Genomic DNA, 23,394 nt, shown 5'->3' on the forward strand with positions numbered 1-23,394 from the left:
GGAGAATGGTGACATAGCCTGATGTCACCATTCATAGCCTGATGACTGTCATAGCCTGATGTAAAGCAGGAAACGAATACAAAGTTAGTTCCCATTTTTCCTAGGCTATGAGATTGAGACCGAGGAAGTGATGCCAGCTCAGTGACTGTAGAAGAGATTGTTGGCATCATTTAAATGGACTAGTCAGGCATACTCATGAAGCTCCTGCTGCTGTGGGTCTTCTAGGTATTGTTGCAAAGGCACCTAGGCACTGAAGTGGTTTCTAGAATGATGTGGGGTAAACCAAGCAGGTATGCAGGCATCTAGGGGGCACGTCATGAGATTTGAACATGTAATAAATATTTCTGTTATGGTGTACATCTGTCCTTTCTTCCTTGTTCTTGGAGCTCAGGTGCAAAGGCCACTGTTCATTAATCTAATGACACTTGGACTAAGCAAACCCAATAACTGGTGGGGGCTAGGGGCAGACGATGTATTTGGAGAAATCATGTGATAGGACCCTGAGGAAATACCTCTAGTGACAGGAGATCTCTACTTCCACTTTGGGAAAAATTTAACTGTTCCTTTTATGTTGAGACAACACCTGTCTGCTTTGAGTTTCTGCTTATTGGTTCTAGGTCTGTCTTTGGAACCTCACAGGCAAGTTTTTTCCTCTCTTTAATCTGGACATAAATGCCACAGGCAGGCTCTGTTGTCTTCCAAAGGTTATTTGGAGAGGAAACCATGGCTGGCCTTTCCTTCTAGCTCTTAACATTCTAGGTTATGGGAGGAGATATCCTCAGCTTCTTCTATGGGGATCATTCCAATTGCCCAGACTTCCCTAAAGAATATTGAGTATCTGCAGAGTAACAAGAATTAGGTTTCACACATGTATCTTAATTTACACACTAAAAAATGAGTATTTTTCTTTATAGTTACTCCATTGGGAGGCTGTATATCTAAAGGGCTCTTTTAGGGTTACCTTCATAGATAATTTATGAAATGGGCAGAGATATGAATAATCTAGGGTGATTACCCACCCACTTCAGCTACCAGATTTTGCTTTGAATCAAACATTCATTGATTGGTCTTCAAAAGTTCAGTCTCATAGTACCAAGTTTACCAACATTAATCATGTTAAAAAAAAATCAGAGCAGGTTCATTTATATATGAGAGGTGGCAGGATTACTGTAATGTTGGGAGGGTTCTGGAAGGGATCACACTAACCATGAGTATTATTACAAACTGGGCCAGGGAGCTCCTGGTACTGGCCCCACCTTTACCCCACCACTGTGGCCCAGTTCCCCAAGCCTGAGTTCATACAATGTCTACCCAAGTTTCTTTCATTGTTTCGACAGGATGGAGAGAAACCTCTGGAACTATATCAAATGCCAAAGATAATTTTTTTTTAAAGATCCTATTTAGGTTTATGAATGGACAGGGTGTGAGGCAAGGGAAAGTACAGACTAGGGCCTGGGGCTTGTTGCCGCTAGTACGTGATCTGCTCTTACCTGTGGGGGCCTGCATGGCTGAGCTGGGGATGGTGGCAGCATCTTGGGGTACAGTGCTGGTGTCCGGTTCAGGGGTGCTGGTTGTTGGTGAGGTGGGTGGTGGGTTCAGCAAAGTCCGAGGTTTCCTCTGTCAAAATGGATGCGGAAAAGTTTGCTACCCATGATAGGTAACTTGTCTTCTCATCCCGCTCTTCCTAGCAGCTAATTCACCCATGAAACGGAAATATACTTGTAGGTGGGACTGTGTTTCATATATGCTTTCCACACATCATCGTGCCTAAAGCTGTACACACAGTAGATGCTTAGTAAAAATTTCCTGAATCTATGTACAAGATTCTGGGCTTCTATACAACCAAAGCTTACTTAATTCACTACTTTTTCATACTCAATTCAATGTTATGATTTGAAGTTTTTTATTAGCTGGACAAAAGCAAAAATGTGGGGAAAAAATGCTGTGGCAGGAGACTATTTTGACATTACTTTGTACTTTTCCTCGCTCTTGAAAACTGGAAATGAACCTTCCCCTAATTCTACCAACTACTTTCCTCTGCCTGCCTCTTCAGTTCATTAACTGCCATTTATTATCCTCGGCCTTGTACTCCAGTAATCTCTAACTATATCACTTCTCTAAAAACCCTGCAGTTTTACCTGGTCTGCACCTTAATAATAATAAACCATCCCTTCTGCCTGAAATGCCCTTTCTTATTTTATCTTACAAATATCTGTTTATCCAGGAAGCATTTTTTAGATTTCCTTTAGTTACTGTCTCTTTTCTGCTACCTCTGAATTTTGTATTGTTGCATTTGTCACAATGTGTTGTCATTATATATTTATATGCTGGTGTACCTTATTAGCCTGGAACTCCTTGGGAGTCTGCTTCTGCGTACCATTCCTAGCATGGCACTTGGCATATAATAAGTGTCAATAAGTGATTTTCAATGAAGCATACAGTATAGAATACCAATAATGGGGAAGAAATAAAAATGATTTCAGAGACATCTAATATCTCCTCTATGCTGGTCAGAGCAGTCTCTGGGAGAGAAAGATCTCAGAAAGTCCTTTCCAAGATAAAGTCTAAAAGGCTTTCTGAATGCAAGGAAAGCATAATCATCACTGAGGCACACAAATCCCCTTTTATTAAATGTCATGTAGGATAGGTGCACTGCCAGGAGCTGTATAAACCTGTGCCTTCTAGGAGCATATTATCTAAAGAGATAGCACCAATGACAGCAAGCATATACTTAGAAGATGGCCTTGCCTGTGAAAGGAATCATGAGAACACTTATGAAATATGCAAAGCATACATGAGACATGGACATCTCATATTTTTTGATATTGCTAAACGTAAAAATACAAATAAGCAATGAGTCAAAGAGGAAAGGAGTTCAACTTGAATGAGATGTTGGTAGGATTTCATGGGGTCCCTGAAGGAACAGTCCTGGTAAGTAAGGTGCCCAAATATTGTAGAAGAAAACAGGAAGATGAAAGCCATTATCACCAGTTGAGATCGGTACAATTACATGTATTATATTGATTCATATATTACCTCATCTCCATTTTATTGGTGAGAAAACTAGGGCTTACAGTCTTATTTAAGGAGCTTTCCCAAAGTCACACAGGTGGAGATGAGATATAATCCTAAGTGTGTCTGGCTTCAAAGCCTATGTTCTAGTCACAAGACCACTTTGCTTCAGAAAGGAATGGAAGGGTTATGGGTTAAGGGGAAGGGATATACACTTCTAGGAGGAGGCAAAAAGGATGGGAAGGGGAACTAGGGAGTCAAATGCTAGGCCATAAAACACAGAATAAGATGAGAATTACTGTTTTCAAGAGGGCTGGGAAGAAAGAGGACTTTGGCTACCATGTTTAGGACTGCCTGAGGGAGCAGAGCAGAAGCAATCATAGAATCATAGTTCTTAGGTTTTGAAAGGTCTTAAAGGCCATTTGATCTCACAATCCATCCAATATTTCTACTTCACTGTCCCTGAAAACATCCCTCCCACATAGTCACCTGGTCCCTGCTGAAATACCTCTAGTGACAGGAGATCACTACTTCTACTGTGGGATAGATTTAACTGTTCCTTTTATGTTGAGACAACGTCTGTCTGCTTGAGTTTCTGCTTATTGGTTCTGGGTCTTTCTTTGGAACCTCACAGACAAATTTTTTCTCTCTTTACTCTGTCTTCAATATGTTGTCACATCATTAAAACACAGCTTCTCTGGCTTTAGAATCTTACGGCCTTCAGCCTCTCCTCCACAACATGAGAATGAGACGAGTATAATGGAGACAAAAAGGAATCAGGACCGGGGTTAGGGGTTAGTGGTAGTGGGGCAGGAGCATTATGTGTTACACACAAAGATCAGCATGTGACACTGAGAATTTAAAGCCAATAAATAAGAGATATCTCAACTGGAACATCACTAAAACCATCCATCTATCCGTTCTGCATACACCTAACATCTCCCAAGGGACTGAGATCTAAGGCACTACAGGAGAAAGAAAGAAGAAAAAGATTAGGTTCTCAACCTTGAGGAGTCTATATTCTAGAAGGACTGAAGTCAGCTGGAGCTAATACACCAAACAAAACCAACCAACCAACCAACCAACCCTAGAATGATTTACTGAATGAGATTGGAATGGAATGCCCAAGAGAACTGGGAATATCTCCACATTGGAACTCAGGTAGTCCTAGCTCAGGAGGGAGCTGCAGAGGAATCCTCTGACAGGAGCTGAATGGAGAAGGTGATACCAAAGGAAGCCCTCGAGAAGCAGCTGAGAGCTTTCATATCAATGGTTTCCCTAGGGAAGATACACATGAAGAACTGGTCATGATTTACTTTCAGGAACAGTGGTCAGTGAAGCTTGACTCAGCAGTCTTTTCCTACACTAGAGGTAAGAGTTATCTCCCTCAAGGAATGCAAGAGAGTGAATATGTGGTAGGGCAGCAGTGATCTTGAAACTAGAAGATCTGGGGACCCATCTCTAAGTCTCAATTTACTTAACTATTGAATAACATCAACACTACTCATCTCCTAGGGTTTTGTGAAGATTATGTTATATGTATGTAATAGCGTCTGATACAGAGCCTGAAACTTAGTAGATATTCAACAAAAAATTTTTTTTTTTTAAGAAGGGAAAGGAATAGAAAAAGAAGTACGTTTATAGAGCCAATTTGCTCTTTCTGTTCACATGCCTGGGCATCCACTCTGGGTAGGTTAACAATTAGGAGCAGGGCCTTCCATCTATGGAAGACATTAGATAAGAATTCCTTCAAATGTGAGTAACTTTCAAAGTCAAAATTTGTTTCTTATCCACACCATCCTATGTTTAATATTACCAAATCCCAGATAAGTAGTGAAGTAAGGATGAAAATCTAGGAGATTCCTCTTAAAAGTTTACACAAGGGAGAGAACAGGGCCAGACATGCCCCTTTCCAAGATGGATAGATATGGATGAGTTACCCCTGTATGACCTTTTATCCCTCTCTGGGAAACCCACATTTTTACCTACCTTACTGCCAGGCTTGGGACCCCTCTTCTTTGGGAATTTCAAAGGTTCAGCTGACTTGGATGGGGTAGAGATGGGATGGGGAATTAGAGGCTTGGGTGTCCGGCCCCGCTTCTTTCCTGGTTTACGCCCCCTCTGTCCCGGTTGATGCTCTAAGACAGTTTTGGTGCTGCTGTGGATGCTGGGCTTCTCAGTGTTCACATCAGATGCAGAATAGGGACTCTTTGGAATCACAACTGCAAGAAAAAGACTCATTCTATCACCCTCTCCTCCCACCTGAATTCCCATCCCGGCCCAAGAAGGAAAAACGACTTGCTACTTCCACTTGGGTAGTTTCATCCCAAGAAAACTTGTTTCCTGGCATCTGACCTAAATGTTAGAAAATCTCAGAGGAGAAGTGACTTTAGATTGGCTAGAATTGGAAGTTTTAATTATTTCTGGCAGATGCAGAAAAAAATATTAAACTTTTCTCCCCAAGGCATCTAGTTAAAGTATATAAACAGAACCACAGACTTAGAGATGGAATAACTCTTAGAAGCCTACAGTCCTTTCCTGCTAAGAATGAAGCTCTGAGGCTCAGAGGAGGAAATGATGCCTTCCTCAGGTTACACAGTGAGTTGGGGTGAGGACTATGTTTTGAAACTAGGCCCTTCAACCAAGTCAGGGATTTTCTACACTGATCTACCTAAAGTTTTAGTGTGATTATTGCCATGAGAGTAATGAAACATACAAAAATATATACATCTGATAGCATCCTTCCTGACCTTTAAGGTAGTTCAAATTGTTTATCCTGATATCAAGGACTTTTGTGACTTTGCCCTTGCCTTGCTCTCCAGTTATATCTGATGTCATTTCCTGTCTCACCTGCCTTCATGTTCTGGACCCACTATTTTCTGAACACCCAAGTTATTCAGGTATGTTGAGTTCTCTATCCTTCCTGGTCAGATATACATCAATACTCACTTTTTAACACTCAGCTCCAGGGCCAACTCTTATTGAGACTTTGTCTGACTATACCCCAACTTAGTAAACCCTTCCTCAAAGCATTCTGTAGACATCTATGTTAGAGTACTTTCAATTTTACTCCAATCATTCATCTTCTCCTTAAACTGAGAATTCTTCAAGGTAAAGGATATCTAATTCATTCCACAAATAATGATTGAATATACACTGTTCTAAGCCCTGAAGATAGAACAGTGAACAAAAACATAGTTTCCACTCTGATGGGGCTTACCTTCTAGTGGGGAGACAGAGAAGAGACAATTAAATATACAATATAATGTTAAGTGCTAGGTAAGTGCTACGATTAAAACTAAAGCAAGGTAAAGAGATAGAGGCGTGAGGACAGTCCTGTTTGAAGAGGTGACATTGCCACAGAGCTCCCAAATGAAATAAAGACAGAAGATCCAAGGAAAGAGACTTAAGTAGAGGGTATGTAACAAGTGCAAAATTCTGAGATGGGAACATGTTAGTGTGTTTGAGAAACAGAAAGGAGGTCAGTATAGCTGGAATTGAGTGAGCAAAGGGAAGAGTAGAGAGGAATTAGGTTACAAAGGGAGTAGCAATAAGATCATGTAGGACTTCATAGGCTGTGAAAATGAACCTGAACTTATTCTAAATATGAAGGGAAGCCACTGGAGAGTTTTCACAAGGTGAGTGGTAGGATGTACTTAAAAGAAACACTCTGGCTGCTCTGGGAGGGGGTGGGGCGGTAGAAGAACTGGGGAGACTAGTTAAGAAAACTAATTATAGCAGGCAGGTAGAAAGTAATGTTTCTTATGCTCCAGGTAGGATGTAATAGATTATGGCAGTGCAATGCAGCTAATGCAACAACTAGAAAAAGTCAGATAAATTATTGTGTAAACACTGCAGTGTTGTAGAAATCACGAGGATTAGATGAAATGGAATTCCAGACAGGGGTGGGGAAGGGCTTCTGAGGTAGCTGACACTGTTTTCTTTTCTGAGGGCACTGGCCAATTTGTAGCATGAATTGAGGATTAGGCTTGGCCCGTGCAGAGGGGCTCTACTGGAGGGAAGAGAAATCGGAAAGGCTGTTGTGACAGATTGGAACTGGAGGAGCTCCATGTGTGTGGCCAATTTTCCCGAAGGGACATTTGCTGAGTTCTAAGCCTACACACTAGAGCTGTGAAGCAGCTGAGAGGTTCTAAAAGGCAAAATGAAATCTCCTGTAATCTTGTGGTTTTAAGAGACAAGGTCTCACTAGAAGGAGGAGGTCTACCTCAAACACAGAGCTGATCTCCTCTTCATGAAATATGCTATATTTTGAAATTTTAAGAAAAGTGAGAGGTCAAAGAACTAAGCCCCAAACCTCTCAAAGGTAAGACAATCTCTTGCAGTTTTTTAAGGCTGAGAAGAGGGAGGCCTATTAGGTTCTCAATCAAGAGCCCAAGAGGGCCCATGTCCAAGGGATAGGGGTATTTTCACTGGGTACAGTACTCCAGGTTGGCAGTTTATATATTTTAGCCTTTAAAGACTACACAGATGTATGTGTGTGTGTGTGTGTGTGTGTGTGTGTGTGTGTGTGTGTGTGTGTGTGTGTGTGTGTCTGCCAACCTAGAGTTCTATACCCAGTGAAAATATATTCCAAAAATAAAGGTGTATTAATATTTTCAGACAAATCAAAGCTGAGAGAATTTGTCAGCAGCAGACTTAAACTGCAGGAAATAAAAAAGTTCTTCAGGCTGAAGGAAAGTAATCTCAGATGGAAGGATGGAACTGCAGGAAGGAATGAAGAACATAAGAAAGGGTAAATATGTGGGTAAATACAAAAGAGTACTGATTATTTAGAACAAGAATTTAAAAAATAGCTTGTTGGGTTTGTAACATATGTATTAGTAAATTATATGAAGTAATAGCACAAAAGATGGAAGTATGGGGTAAATGGAGCCAAAGTTTGTTAAGAGTTTTGCATTATTAAAGCGCTTATTTGAGGTAGACTTTAATAAGTTCAGTATGCCTATTTGCACAGGGTAACTAATTAAAAGGATTACACAAGAATCTATCACTAAAAGCTAAGGAGAAAGAACTAGAATAATACAACATACTTAATTAATCTAAAAGAAGGCAGAAAGAAGGAATAAAGACATGAGGAAGAACTCAGACAAAAAGAAAACAGAAAGCAAAATGGTAGACTTAAATCCAAATAAATAATTACATTAAATACAAGTGGATTAAGTAAAACAATTAATAGGAAAAAATTAAAATACCAGGCAAAAAAAAAAACCCACCAAAAAACAAAAAAGCAACCCAAGTCCCAATTATATCTATTTATAAGAGAGCCTTGAAAAAGTACACTTGAAATATTGGGTTGTTGTTGAAGTCATGACGTATTTTTTTCTGTTTTTTGTTGCAAAATGTGTCATGACTTTTCCAACAACCCAATATAATGACATAGGCAGATAAAAACAAACAGATGGAAAAATATACACCCTATAAACATTAACCTAAAGAGAGATCATGTGGTTATATTAACATCAGACTAGGCAATCTTTAAGGAAAGAAGTATGATTGGACTAAAAAGGGAAATTTCATCCAGATAAAATACAGTCATGTGTCACTTAACAGGGCTACGTTCTGAGAAATGTGTCGTTAGGAGAATTCATTGTTGTGCAAATAATGATAGAGTGTACTTACACAAACCTATTGCTCCTAGGCTACAAACTTGTACATCATGTTACTCTACTGAATACTGTAGGCAATTGTAACACAATGGTTAATATTTGTGTATCTAAACCTATCTAGACATGAGTAATGTGTGAGCAATGTGTTGTGCTATGATGTTATGATAGCTATTGACATAATTAGGTGATAGAGGAGTTTTTCAGCTCCATTATAATCTTATGGGATCACCATTTATATATGCGGTCCATTGTTGACTGAAACAACGATATGGAGTGCATGACTGTAGTCAATTCAAAAGGAAGCTATAATAACCTCAAATTTCTCTGTACCTAATAACACAAAATATATAAAGTAGAAGTTTAAGCAACTAAAAGAGAAACAATTACAAAATTATAAGCTGGAGATTTTAACATCTCTCAGTAATTGATAGGTAAAGGAGCTGAAAAAAATAAATACGGTGTCATATATAGATGACGTAATACAAAATTGTACACCTGAAACCTATGTAGCTTTACTAACAATTGTCACCCCAATACAATTTAATAAAAAAAAGAAAGGATAGGAAAGATTTGAATAACACAACCAACTAATAATGCAAATAACTAAATAACCAATCAAACTAATTGACACATAGAGGACACTATACCTCATCAATGTAGAATACACATTCTTTTCAAATGCTAATGGAATATATGGGGCAAAAAAGCAATCCTCAAAAAGGTTCAAAGAATTGAAATAATACAGAATATGTTTTCTATCCACAGTGGAATTTAGATAGAAATCAATAACAGAAAATTAATTAGAAAAACCCCAAATACTAAGAAATTAAGTGACACATACTTGTAAATAACTCAAATGTCAAATAAATTAAAAGAGAAATAAAAAAAATTTTGGAACTTAAAATTCATAAAGATATGATATATCCAAACGTGTGAGGTTTAGCTAAAGCAATACTCAGAGGGAAATTTATAGCTCTAAATGTTTATATTAGAAGAGAAGGAAGGTTAAATATCAATGATCTAATCTTATATTTAAAAAGCTAGGACAAAAGCAAGAAACTAAACTCAAAAAAGTGAAAAAAGGAAGCAGATATAATAGTGAAAATTAACAAAGTCAAAGTTCTTTGACAAGATAACCCTTTAACAAGCCTGATTTAAAAATATATAACGAAAACACAATCTACAAATATCAAGAATAAAAAAATCCTTTAGACATTAAGACGACAATAACAGGATATTATGAGTAACGTTATATAAATAAATTAGGAAATATAGATAAAATAGCCAATTTCCTTGAAAAAACATAAATTATTAAAATGGACACCAGAAAAAACAGAATATGAAGAACCCTATACATAATAAAGAAATTGCAATTGCAATGAAAAACATTCTGCAAAGAAAATTCCAGGTGCAGATGGCTTCACTGGTGAACGAACTCTAGCAAATGTTTAAAGAAGAAATAATAACAAATGGTAAAACAAACAAACAAACAAACAAAAAAAGAAAAACCCCTTTAGATAATAAATAGAGGAGGGAAAACTTCTCAACTCACTTTATGAGGCCAGTGTAACTCTTGTACCAAAACATAATAAAGATATTACAAGGAAACAAAACTATAGACTAACATCCTCATGAACGTAGATGTAAAATCCTTAACAAAATATTAGCAAATCGAATCCAGTAATATATAAAAATAATAATTAATATATCATGACTAAGTGGGGTTTATCTCAGGAATACAAAGGTGTTAGGTGTTTAACAATAGAAAAAAATTAGCTGAACTCACTACACTAACAAAATAAAGAAGAAAACACATATTTCATCTCAATAAATGCAGAAAAAGCATTTGACAAAATTCAACACCCATTCATGATAAAAAGTATTAGCAAACTAGGAATAGAAGGGAATTTTCTTATAAAAAAGAACATGGTATAAAAAAATCTATAGCTAACAGCATACTTAATGATGAAATATCGAAGACTTTTTAACTGAATTATGGAATAAAAATACTATCCATTATCACCACTTCTATTCATCATTGTACTGGAGGTCAATGTAATACGAAAAGAGAAAGAAATAAAGGCCACAAAGGTAGCTTGTAAAGAAGACGTATTATTTGTACACGACATGATCTTTTACATAAACTGCACCCTCTCCCACCTACAAAATCTATTAAAATAAAAAAAAAGAATTTTGAAAGGTCACTAGATGTAATTCATGATACAATAATCGATTGTATTTCCACATATATCAATTAGAAAATAAATTTAAAAACCCAAAGTCAAATATTCAGTGAAAGATGTACAACACATCTATACTAAAAATTATAAAACATTCTGAGCAAAATTCAAGAAGCTCTAGATACCTGGCCATGAAGAGATATATCACATTCATGGCTTGGAAAACTCAATATTGTTAAGCTCTCAATTCTCATCAAATTTATCTACAAAGAGTACATGGAACTCCAATCAAAATCCCAGCAGAGGGCTGGCCGAGTGGCGCATTGGTTAAGAGTTGGCTTGGGATGCCAGCTCTGAGCAGCAGGGCCCCGGTTCGGATCCCACATTAGGGCCAGTGACGCTGCGCCCTCTACAGCTAAGATGGTGAACAACAGCTCGACCTGGAGCTGGGCTGCCTTAAGTTGCCGGCGACGGCATAGGCTGCAGTGGAGCTGCAGTGGGCAGCCACGAGCTACCGTGAGTGGCTGGCAGCCAGCATGAGCGGCCGGCAGCCAGTGTGAGCTGCCAAGAGCCGCCAAGAGAGGCCATCCAGTGGCCAGTGACCCATCTGCCTCACTCAGAAAGAGTGCAATGATAATACCAACATGGGCCAGTGAAGCAATGCCCTCCACAACTAGACTGAAGAACAAAAGGACAGCACCTTGTCTGTTCCCCTTCTCTGATTCCCCAACGCTGTTCCCCTCCAATTCCCCGATAAAATCTTAAAAAAAAAATCCCAGCAGACTTTTTAAATGTGTGAATGTGTTTGTAAATTGACAAGTTAATTCTAAGTTTTATTAGGACATGCAAAGGATCTAGAATAACCAAGTCAATTCTAATGAACAACAGCAAAGCTGGAGGGAGTACTTACATCATCACATATCAAGGCTCATTAAAAAGTTACAGTAATTAAGGCGTTTATTGGTTTAAGGATAGAAAATGGATCCATGGAGCAAACCAGAGTTCATAGAGCCACTTATATACAGTCATCTGATTAATAAAGGTGCCCCTGTTATTCTGTGTGCGTGTATGTGGGGAAAACGCAGTCTTGTCAATAACATTGTGGTGAGTCAAATAGATATCCAGATGGAAAAAAGATGAGACTTGAACCCTATACTTCACACCAGACACAAAAAGTAATGTCAAAGGTAAAACATTAAACTTCTAGAAGAACATAAAGAGGAATAGCTTCCAAACTTTGGGGTAAACAAAGATTTATTAAACAGGATGCATAAAGAATGAATTATAAAAGACTGACAACTATGACTTCCATTAAAATAAAAAAAAATCTGTTCATCATAAGACAACATTAAGAAAAAAAAAACAAGAAAAAAAAAACCCAGAGTGGGAAAAGATATACAAAACACATATGTCAGAAAAGTACATCCAGAATATATTAAAAAACTCCTAAAAATCTGTAATTAAAAACACTGACAATCCAACTTTAAAAATTAATAAGACTCGAAGAGCCATGTCATAAAAATCAATATATGAATAGCCAATAAAAATATGAAAATTTGCTGAATGTTATTAGTTATCAGAAAAGTGCAAATTAAAAATATGTAGATGTATTATAGAAATGTACACTTGAAACCTACATAATTTTATTAACCAATGTCATCCCAATAAATTTAATTTTTAAAAAATGTGAAAAAAAAGAGGAAAAAAAAGAGGGAGAAAAAATGAGACATTACATCTCTATAAAATTTGCTAAAATTAAAGGGCTAATACCTAATGGTAATTAAAGGGATAATACTTAATGGTGAGGAATACGAAGCAACTAGGATGCTTATATATTGCTGGTGGGAATGTAAATCACTTCCAAAAACGGCTTAGCTTTATATTAATATCCTACCACCCAACAATTCCACTCCTTGGCATATACTCAAGAGAAACAAGTGGTACGACTACCAAAAGACATGTACTAGAATGTTCACAGTAGCAATTTTCAGAAGACTTCTTGGGGGGCATAACAGGCATTATCTAATAAATCTGAAGGTGTACATACCCTATGATTCAGTCATTCCAATCTTAGGAATAAACTCCCGAAAAATTCTTGAACATGTACACTAAGATACGTGTAAACAAATGCTCACAGCAATGTTATTTGTAATAACTTAACATTTGAAATGACCCAAATGGCCATTATTGGTAAAATGGACTTGAAAAATGCTATGTAGTTAGTTGCTTTCAGAGTATGGTCTGGGAACCCTTGGGTGTCCTTGAAATCCTTTTGAGGGTCTGTAAGGTGAAAACTATTTTCATGATACTAAAACATTATTTGCCCTTTTCACTCTCATTCTCACAGTGGGTTTCCAGAGGCTACATATATGACATGGAATGTGTGCTTGTATATTATTATGTTTTAAAAAGCTCTAAGTTTTAATTTCTAATACAGGGGTAAGGATAACCCACATAAATAAAGGCTCTTTGGGGTTTTTAAGGATATTGAAGTTTCCTGATACCAAAAGGTTTGAGAGCCACTGATCCATAATTATAACCACTTCCTTGCCCTTCTTTTTCTCACACATTTGCCTAGAAAAAAAACCAATCCAACTCTCTACCTATTCCATGCCTAAGCCTGAGTAACTGAACATGCCAAATGTTAACTGATTACTATAAACACTAAGACTGCCCCATATATCTCCAGTAACAGATCATGAAATCTGAGCAGGGTAGGGAGGTACGTGATTTACTTTGGAATTCCTGCCATCACATGACAAGGTGCTGCGTTCTTAGATGGTACCTAGCACATGTTTGTAGAATAAAAACAGGAAATAGATATAAAAGAAGAACTGAACAGGGCTTTACCTGGCCTTTTAACAGTCAGAAAATATTTTTTCCTTCTCTTTTCCCTTAAGGCTGGACATAAAAGTCCATTATGCCAACTAGCAAACAGGTTGCCCTCTCTGGCCTGAAAGATCCAGACAGAAGAAACTAACCAGTTATACTTAACAGTTTTGAAAAATTAGGGCATGCAGGTCATGTGTTAAGTAGCTAGCATGGAAATTAAGCTTCATACTAATTTAAAAGCTTCTTAATAATGGATTTCTTAAGCTATCCTGAGGGATTCCAAGATTTGGAAGTTCTTCCCACCAGGAAGCCCTGTCCTGCCATATTGTAACTTAATTATCCTAGTTGGAAAAAAAAATATTGGGTAATGTCAGGGGACCAGGGATCTAATTCTAGTTCAGTCCCTTATGGTGTGACCTTGAGTTTGTCATTTAAATACAATCTTTTTTTTTTTCCAAATGTAAATAGTTAAATAATTTAATGACTGTCCTACTTTAGAGAAAGATGAAAGATGAGAATATTCCCCAAAACATTTTGATGCTACTAAGGTAGACAGAATTGTGCCCTTAATCAACAATACTTTGTCAAAATTTTTATATAATTATAAGGACTTGGAGGAAAGAATGACTAACTCTGCAATGAAGGGGGAGAGGGCAAGGAAGACAGGCAAGCAAGACTTGTCAGGCAAGGTTTCAAAGTAAGTGACATTTTAACTAATTTTGAAGAATGAATGGATCTTGCATTAGGAAAAGGGCAAGGATGGAAGGTGAGCAAGGGTACCTCAGACAGAGGAGACAGTATGTAGAAAGGCATGGAGCTGTAAAAAAGCATGGTTATATGAGGACCCGTGGGTACTTCTGTGTGGCTTAAGTCCATAAGAAGGAGAAAGGTAAGGTTAGAGAGAGATGCTGTCGCCAGCTTGAGAAGAGTCCATGCGCATTACATTTAAGGAAGCTTCCAGCTCTAGTACACAAAGACTCTGCCATGAGACACAGGGTGGGTACTATGGCCCTACATATGGAAAAGGGAATAGTGAGGTTCACTGCAAAGGCAGGAGCACATCTAGGAAGGGTACTAGCACATAGATGTGTAGAACAGGTCTTCCCTCCTTGACAAACGGCTGATTTGGGTACATATGTGTGTATCTAATCCTTATTTCCTTGGCCATAACAATGGTCAATAATGTCACTAAAAGACAGAGAGAAACTGTTAAGAACAAGAATGGAGAAAGGAAGTAGTTTACACATGGATGCCCCCTAATGATGAAGTTAATTTTGCTTAAAAGTTACTGGCACGTGCTGAGCACCTCCTATGAAGGAAGTGCTATACTATTTGCAATGGCAGTGTTTACAATCATCATTGCTAATAAAATTTACTGGGGTGCAGAAGCAGCAGTATATACTGGCCATTAAAACAATGGGCTTTGAAGTCTTGCCTATGAAGCATATATTATCTCTAACATGAGGCGACTGTAACTTGAATAACTTGGCCAAGGTCACATAAGTAATTAGGCAAAGTGGAATTTCAATCTAGCATGCCTAACTCCAAAGTCCTTGTTCTTCCTGTCACAACATACGGTTTTCCTCTTATTAACTCAAGCCATTCATTCACTTATTTGTTCATTCATTCATCCAGTCAAACATTCTGTATTGAGTCTATATCATATGTAGGCTCTATAGCATGAATCAGAAGTATAAATAAGTAAAAAAGCCATCTCAGATGGTTTTAAGTGCAATGAAGAAAATAAAACAGAGCAATGAGATAGAAAATAATTGAGGGATGGTAAAGAAAGGCTCTTTGAGAAGGTGACATTGGAGCTGAGACTGGCATGACAAGAAGGGATTGGGCATGTGAGGATCTAGGAAAAAGGAGACAGCAGGTGTAAAGGCCCTAAGAAAATAATGGGCTTACTCGTTTAAGAAACAAAAGGAAGGCCAGAGAGACTGTGGCAGGGTGAATAGAGGAAATAATGGTACAAGATGAAGTCAGAAAAGCAGTTGGGGCCAGATCATGTAGGCTTTCTGGATCATGGCATGGACATGATCTGATTTACTTTTGAAAAAGAACATTCTGGATACTGTGTGGAGAATGGATTATAGGAAGGCAAGAATGGAAGCAGAGACATAAGTTAGGGAAAGAAAACAATTAGGAGCCTAAGAAATTGGAAAAGAAGAAACAAATCACTACCTATTTGCAGATGACATGATCTATAATACCTGGAAAGCTCTACACATGTAAAATCTAACAGAGTAAGCACTAGTCACATATAGCTAATTTGAGCACTTGGAAAGCAACTAGTTTAAACTGAGATGTGTTGTAAGTGTAAAATACACACTGGATTTTGAAGATTTAGTAAAAAGAAAGAATGTAGACTATTTCATTAATATTGTTTTATATTGATTACATATTAAAATAGTAGTATTTTGGATATTATGCATTAAACAAAATACTATTAAAAATAATTTTATCTGTTTCTTTACTTTTTTAAATGTTACTAGAAAATTTTAAATTACATATGTGGCTCAAATTATATTTTTCTTTCTTTTTTATTTAAAGATTTTATTGGGGAATTGAGGGAGGGGAACAGTGCTAGGGAATCGGGGGAAGGGGAACAGACAAATTGCTGTCGTTTTGTTCTTCAGTCTAGTTGTGGAGGATGTTGCTTCACTGGCCCATGTTGGTATTATCATTGCACTCTTCCCAGGCGAGGCACATCTGTCACCGGCCTCTGGTCGGCCGCTTACGGCGGCTCTTGGCAGCTCACACCGGGCTGCCAGCTGCTCACGCTGGCTGCTGCCCACACACTGTAGCTTATGGCAGCCCACTGCAGCAGGGGCTGCAGCCTACGCCGTCACCAGTGACTCACGGCAGCCCAGCTCCAGGTCCAGCTGTTGTTCACCATCTTGGCTGTAGAGGGCAGTGTCACTGGCCCTCACGTGGGATCTGAATCAGGGCCCTGCTGCTCAGAGCTGGCGTCCTAAGCTAGCTCTTAACCAATGCGCCACTCGGCCGGCCCCTCAAATTATATTTCTATTGGACAGTGCTTCTCTAGAGAACCTGTGAAAAGGCTAGCTCAAACAGTATAAGAAATCAGCAATTTTAACAAGATATATAGTTAACATGCAAAACTCAATAGCTTTCATATACTCAAATAATAACCAGTTAGAAGATGTAATGGAAGAGAAAACCCTGTTTACAATAATATCTAGAAAGATAAAATACTTAGAAATAGATAACAAGAAATATGCAAAATTTATAACGAAGAAAATTACTACTAGAAGACACGAAAGTACTTAAACAAATAAAAAGACATCCCTTGTATATCTAAGCATCACCAAGTTATTAGTTCTTGCTAAATTAATTTACAGATTGAATGCAATCAATAAAAACATCAAGAAAGCTTTTTTTTTTCTTCTGGAGCTAGACAAGTTGATATTACAGTTCATATGAAAGAAAACCCCAGGAGAATAGCTAATAAAATAATGAAAAGGAAAAACTATGAGAGGGGACGAAGCTTATCAGATATTATAACAAACTATAAAAGTTCTAGTCTATGTGGGAGGTAGAAGAGCAGAGTAGATTGGAGAGGGTTAGAAAGAGAAAGGAAAAGAGAAAAGCAGGCCCGAGGCACCTATGGCAGAACAACATTTGTGACCCTGATAGTTCTCGGATCCTGAATCATTGCTTTAGTAGAAGATACAGCCAGTGGGAACCCTGTCCTAAGACTAAAGTGGCAGGCACCCTGAGACTCCGAAGAGTGCACACAGGCCGGTGTCCTGCCCACCCCACTTTATAGCTCATTCCTCTCATGCTAATAATTAGTATGAGTCCATTCTAATGCTTTGCACTTCACAGGGGGTGATCTGGGACCAGCTGCTCTAGGGGCTGCACACTTAGCAGCAATTTCTAGCCTTTTAACTTGAAGTTCAAAGAAATGCCATTTTTTCACATGCTAGTTTTTAATCACTCTGGGAACTTTCAATCCTGCTCCAACTTCGGCAACGTGCAGTGTCACTAAGTACACAGAAGGGCAAGTTCGCCTTACCTAAATAATGGATACACAGTAGTTATTTATTTCAGTGTCCTTGAAATAAACGGTGTGTCTAGAAATCAAGTGAACCTGTCAGGAGCTGGCTCAGAGTGTCTTTAAGGTTAGGAGAAATTGTATCTTTCATCAGAAATTCATCGGGAAAACCGGTCTTCTTGGTTTGAAACTCTGTTGACTGAGTTCAGATTTAGTTCCCTGGGTTTTATACATGCCTATGCTTAGATCTGACATATTCTGCTGATAACATGGTCTGCCTCCAAGTCAGCATTTATTCTATTTATTTAGTTTGACATTAAGTCCATGGTTTGCCCAACATCTCATCTTAGTTGGCTTCCAGTTCTAAGATTCTCTAGCACTGAAAGAATAAAAGAACATGGATCAAAAAAGAACATACCTTTTTCTAGAGAAATTTCCTCTGATGTCTCAAATATATTTCTTTCACTCCAACCCCACTACCTTAAAACAGATCCTCATCATCTCTTGCCTTAATCACTGAAATGGCCAACTATAATAAATGGTCTCCCTTCCTTTAACTTAGCCCCACTCATCATTATCTCTAGCCCTTATCTAAAAGGTCATACGAATCTGTCTAAAACACAAACACAATCATGTCACTCTTGGTTAAAACCTTTCAATGGTCTTGTCTTACTTTCTGGGTAAATCCCTCTGAACAGGCACTGCTTATTATTTTTCTTTGTTTGATTTTAATTTTCTGACATATGCCCTGTGTTCTGGTTTTCAGAATCATTTTTTTTTTGTCTTAGCTCGTGCCTTGTAGATGATAGGACCCCTGGAATTCCCTTTCTTACTGCTTCTTCAGTTGGCTTCTTCAGTTGGCTACTAATTCTAGGCATCCTTCAGCAAATGACACAAATGTCAAGAAGCCTTCCCCAACCTTCCCTCTTTTCACCTATTCGGTTTTTACAATATTATTTTGAACTCTATTTCTGGGTAACTCTTAAATATTTCATGCTATTTTTGACAACTACTTTATAAGCACCAGCTTTTGTAATACACGTAAGTTTAAACTTTTTAATACTACCCATGAAAAATTCTCCTTACTTATCATCATACAGGACAACATGTCATCTGATCGCTAACCCAGATAAAACTTGATGAAGTGACTTACTCTTACTGGGCCTCAATTTACTTATAAAACAACAGAAAATAACTCACATTTTTTGAGAGCTTACTATGTGCCAATTTTGTTCTAATGTATGAACTCAATTCACTCCTTACAACCTGTCAGTAGGAACTATTATTGCCTCCAATTTATAGATGAAGAAACTAAGGCTAACAGAAGTTAACTTGTTCAAAGTCACATAGCTAGTAAATCTCTAAAAAGGTCTTTCCACTTTGAAAGTTCTGTGAGAATTCTATGGGTCTAAAAAATACCCAAATCTGTATGCAGAAGCAAGTCAAATCATCAGCAGTAGCTAGCATACTGGCCAATACACAGTAGGAACTCAATAAGAATACTGAAAGAATTTACTGAATTTTCAATTTATAGCATCATGTATTACACTGAAAACCAGGTGTAGGTCAACAGATGTTACTGGGAAAAACAAGATAAAGAAAATCCAATTAGTCCTCAATGTGAATGTGGAGTTAAAAATAAATAACACTTTTTTTTTTTATGTGGTTGGGGGTTATCTCCTGCCAAGTTAGTCAAGGTGAGACTATTACTTCATTTGAGATATGTTAACATAATTCTGAAAACACAAACACACATAAACAAATAAAAAGGAAAAAAAAGTGTGGTGATACACTGTCACTAAAAGTACAAGTAACCCACCGGAGGCACCATAAGCCCCTACCTAAATAGGCTCCCAGGTGGTATAAAGCAGACACAGACTACCGGTAGCTAGGCCAGGAGTGGAAGAAAGGGCACAGAAACTTGCACATACTCAAAATATCCTTGGGGGGGGGTCCTACCTAGTACCCCTAGATGGCTTTTTTAACCCCTTTTATTTCCACAAAAGTTAAATTTTCTAGAAATATCTTGATCGGCATAGTTGGTTATACAAACTATATATATACAGGTGGATTTACTCAATTATGAATGACTTCCCCTGTGAGAGCTATAGTGTTTCATTTTCTATGGCTGAACAGCTGGTAGTGACTGGCCTGGAAAACTGACTTCTCTTGTCCAGATGTACAGTAACTACTCATTGGTGCTTTGAAGGATTTATCTCCCCCACTCTTGATCCTTCTCATTTTACTTCCAACACACATTTCAAACTCATCCCAACCCCTACCTGTAGGGCAAAAAAGGGCCCAGGAGTTTTTGGTAGACAGCACTATGCATTTCTAAAATCACTGATGGAAACCCCTCCCATGAGACTCACACTTCACAATTCTCAAAGTACGTACTTTAACATTCATTAACTCACTTGATCTTATTCACAATTATCTCAGACATGAGATATTTATCTAGTGGCTATCTCTAAACTTCCTTTGAGGCATAGAGAAGTGAAGTGTGATACAGTAGAAAGAACATGAATTTTGAAGTCAGAAACCCATGAAGCTAGGTTCAAGTTCTTATAAATCACTTAACCTCTTTGAATTATGGGTTACTATGAGGTTTAACGTATTTTTGTGACCTACATCCTTTTCCATGGAAAGTTCCAAATAATACTGGCTCCATAGTATACTGTACATACTGACCATGTGTATGTGACTGAATTCAGCTCTAAGGTAGGCTTCTATATTTCTATAGATCAGGTACTGTATGATCACTACTGATTTGAATGATGAAAAGTTATTATGGAAAGAGGAGGAATTTTCTTATCTAGAAAGAACTTTTACTGAGGAAAATACTTGGTTTATCACAGCCTGGTTATTATAATAAAAGACAACTATAAAATAATTTTCAAATCTTGTGAATTACCATTCCCTACCCCTCAGTAGCAAAAAACAAAACTATCAGAAGATCCCCTTACCTAACATGGCCATTATGCCCTGAAATTCAACTCGTGCTAAGACTAGATAAAAGGTAACATTAAGTGTCTACATTACCATGTGAAAATATAAAAATAGAAAAAATGCAATGTCTTATCTTCAACAAGTCAAGTCATAGAATACTCGGAGTCCCCTTTTAAAGGAAGTGAGAGTGCCATTCCATCTGTCGGTGAGACCATCCCTGATGTGTGAGTTCACTCTCAGCACAACACTGTCCACCGAAATGGATCACGAAGCGAGTCCAAGCTGATGAGGAGCTTGGAAACTATCCGATCTCAGAAATATCTAAGAAAAATGACCTGGAGGAATGAGTATCAAGAGCTACCTGAAAAGGTTCCAGGTGAAACAAGAAACAAAATCTGAGCCAGTGGATAGATACTGAAAGCAAATTTCAGTTCAAAATAAAAAAAAGAACATTTTTAGCCATTAGCGCTATCTCACGTTGAAGGAAGGTGATCCTGTGAAAGGTTACAATCTCTGGGGCTGTGGAAGAATTTAAGTGAGGGCTAGATGAGTATTTATAGGGGATGGTCTTAAGGCGAGTCCTGAATTGTATGGGAGGTTGAATGTGATTGATGCCTTCTGAGGTTTCCTCTAACCCTGAGGTTCCAGGGTTTTATGACTTTTACCTTCCTGACATCTCATATTTAATACTAAGGCAACTAACTGAATCTTAACCAAAGTAACTTCTAGATGGGAGAGAATGTGGTACAGAGTGATTCTGAAGTCTTAACATATTGGGAAGATGTTAAGCTCATGTTGGTGATTACGAGTTTTCCAAAATTCTAATATTTGCTTGAAAGTTTGAATTTATTATTTACAACAAATGCTTATAGGTTGTCTTCCTTGAAGTGACCAGTTCACTTAATTTTGGAGACAGTGTCTGCCAAATATCCAAGTCAGTTGTTTTTTAAATAAAGATGATGTTCCATGAAAAACAGAGTAGCCACTTCAACTTGCAACTCAAATAATCAAATAAGTGCCTTTTCCTGAGACAACCACTATACTTGGATATTTTAAAGATGAAGAAACTAAACTCACAGAGGTTAAAAGACTTGCCAAAGGACACAGGGCTAAAGCTGGGACTTGAACCTAGATCTTTTGGTCTCCAAAGGCCATGCTCTTTCCACTATGTTACCCTGAAACCAAGAAACAAAACAGGAGTATCCTCAAATAAAGGAAGATCAAGAACTGAACATGCCCAGTTATAACTATGAAGGGCAATAGAGTACTGCTGATTTCTAGGTTTCTCCAGTAATCCTTAGTTAGGAGCCTTAGCTGCCCCAAAGAATTCATTAACAGATCTCTCTTCTCTGCAGAACAACACAGCATATGGAATTGGAAACAAATTCATAAAATGTAAGTAAGCCCAGCGTGTGTGTGTGTGTGTGTGTGTGTGTGTGTGTGTGTGTGTGTGTGTGTGTGTCTACACAACATGGGACATAAACAACGGAAAAGAAAAAAGAACAGGGGAAACCCATTTGGTTTATCAGTTTCCTGGACTGGGATCTTGTTTTCATTCATGGCAGTGTATCATTGGCTTCAGCATAGTAATTTAGAGGATGTGTTCTTTATTAGCTTTGCTCAACTTGGCTGGGTTCAGATATATGCTGCCAGCTGGGCTGACGCCAAGGCTGAAACGCCATTCCTCCAAATTCCAGTTCATTTGATAAAGCATGGGTTCTCTGCGGCTCCTATCTAACTCAGTTAACACTTTCAGTTCTCCATATCCAGCTCCTTCTTTCCCTCATTACCCATAGTCCTACAGCATGAATAGAGGACCTCTGCATTATAAAGACATTTCATGTTTTCCTGGGGACTTTTTAGGCTGATAAATCTGTACAGAGTGGGGGAAATAGAAGAATAATTAAATCTGGGATCACAATGGGATCACAAGCCAACTTCAAAAACCTTGTATTACTGAAACTCAAAGGAATGCCTGACCTCAGCTGTCTGGGCAATAAAGAAGAGGATTCAGAAGCAATTTCAGCAAGTGGAGGGCTATGTCTTCTCAGAGATGGTCTGCTAATGTGTCTGGGCAAGCCGAGGGCACCCGCAAGAGAGGTGGCATGAAAGCCCATTGTGACGAAGCGCCTGCTGGTCAGCCAGTCAAATGCTCACATTCCAGGTTTCCTTCGCATGAGACAATGCATCTAAAAAGCTTATGAAGTCCTGCCCTCTCACCATATCATCTTCATAATCTGCCTTTCTTTGTTCTGTTTAAAAGTTGGTCAAGTTTCCCTCATCTTCTTGATATATTAATACATGAATGTTTATGTTTTGTTTTTCTTCTAGTAAGTCATGACTGATATTCAGAAATTCTCATTTATAACTATAATATTTCCTCAAAAAATCACCTAGGAAATTAAGGGGAAAATGTAATAACACAAAGTTTATATTACTGGTTTCCTGTATGACTTTCCTAAGAACCACATACACTTATTTAAAATAGGAGATTTTGCAAGTTGACATGTATTGATGCTGGCACACAGTCAGTGTTACAACACAAGCATGCCAAAGAAAACTACAGGGGTCTAAGTATTCCCAAGAAAACAGCAGGTGTGGTTAAATTTATTAACTGCCTAAGTCACTTCTCACTATTTCCAGGCGTTTGAGAGATTCCAGCTGTTTCATTACACATGCCAAAAAACCACTACCATTGTCAGGCATCTGTGGTTGGTAAAGGAGGAGAGAGAAGTGAGCCGAGCTAACGGGCAGCTTAAGGAAGCTGGAC

General features: G+C 38.0%; 1 protein-coding gene across 8 annotated transcripts in view; it reads right to left on the minus strand.

The window, feature by feature from the left end:
* Nucleotides 1-23,394, minus strand: part of SCMH1 (Scm polycomb group protein homolog 1) — a 151,864-nt gene that overhangs the window by 33,020 nt on the left and 95,450 nt on the right. For 7 of the 8 annotated variants that reach the window (XM_019643795.1, XM_019643799.1, XM_019643792.1 and 4 more), the window contains 2 exons: nucleotides 5,002-5,234; nucleotides 1,491-1,617 (listed from right to left, as the gene is read on the minus strand). The exons of the other annotated variant lie outside the window; for it this stretch is intronic. In XM_019643795.1, coding sequence (XP_019499340.1) covers nucleotides 1,491-1,617; nucleotides 5,002-5,234 — 360 coding nt within the window. The remainder of the gene's footprint in view (nucleotides 1-1,490; nucleotides 1,618-5,001; nucleotides 5,235-23,394) is intronic. 8 annotated transcript variants of the gene reach the window in all.

The sequence above is a fragment of the Hipposideros armiger genome, unplaced genomic scaffold (genome assembly GCF_001890085.2).
Source record: "Hipposideros armiger isolate ML-2016 unplaced genomic scaffold, ASM189008v1 scaffold_82, whole genome shotgun sequence".
In the NCBI taxonomy this organism is placed as follows: Eukaryota; Metazoa; Chordata; class Mammalia; order Chiroptera; family Hipposideridae; genus Hipposideros; species Hipposideros armiger.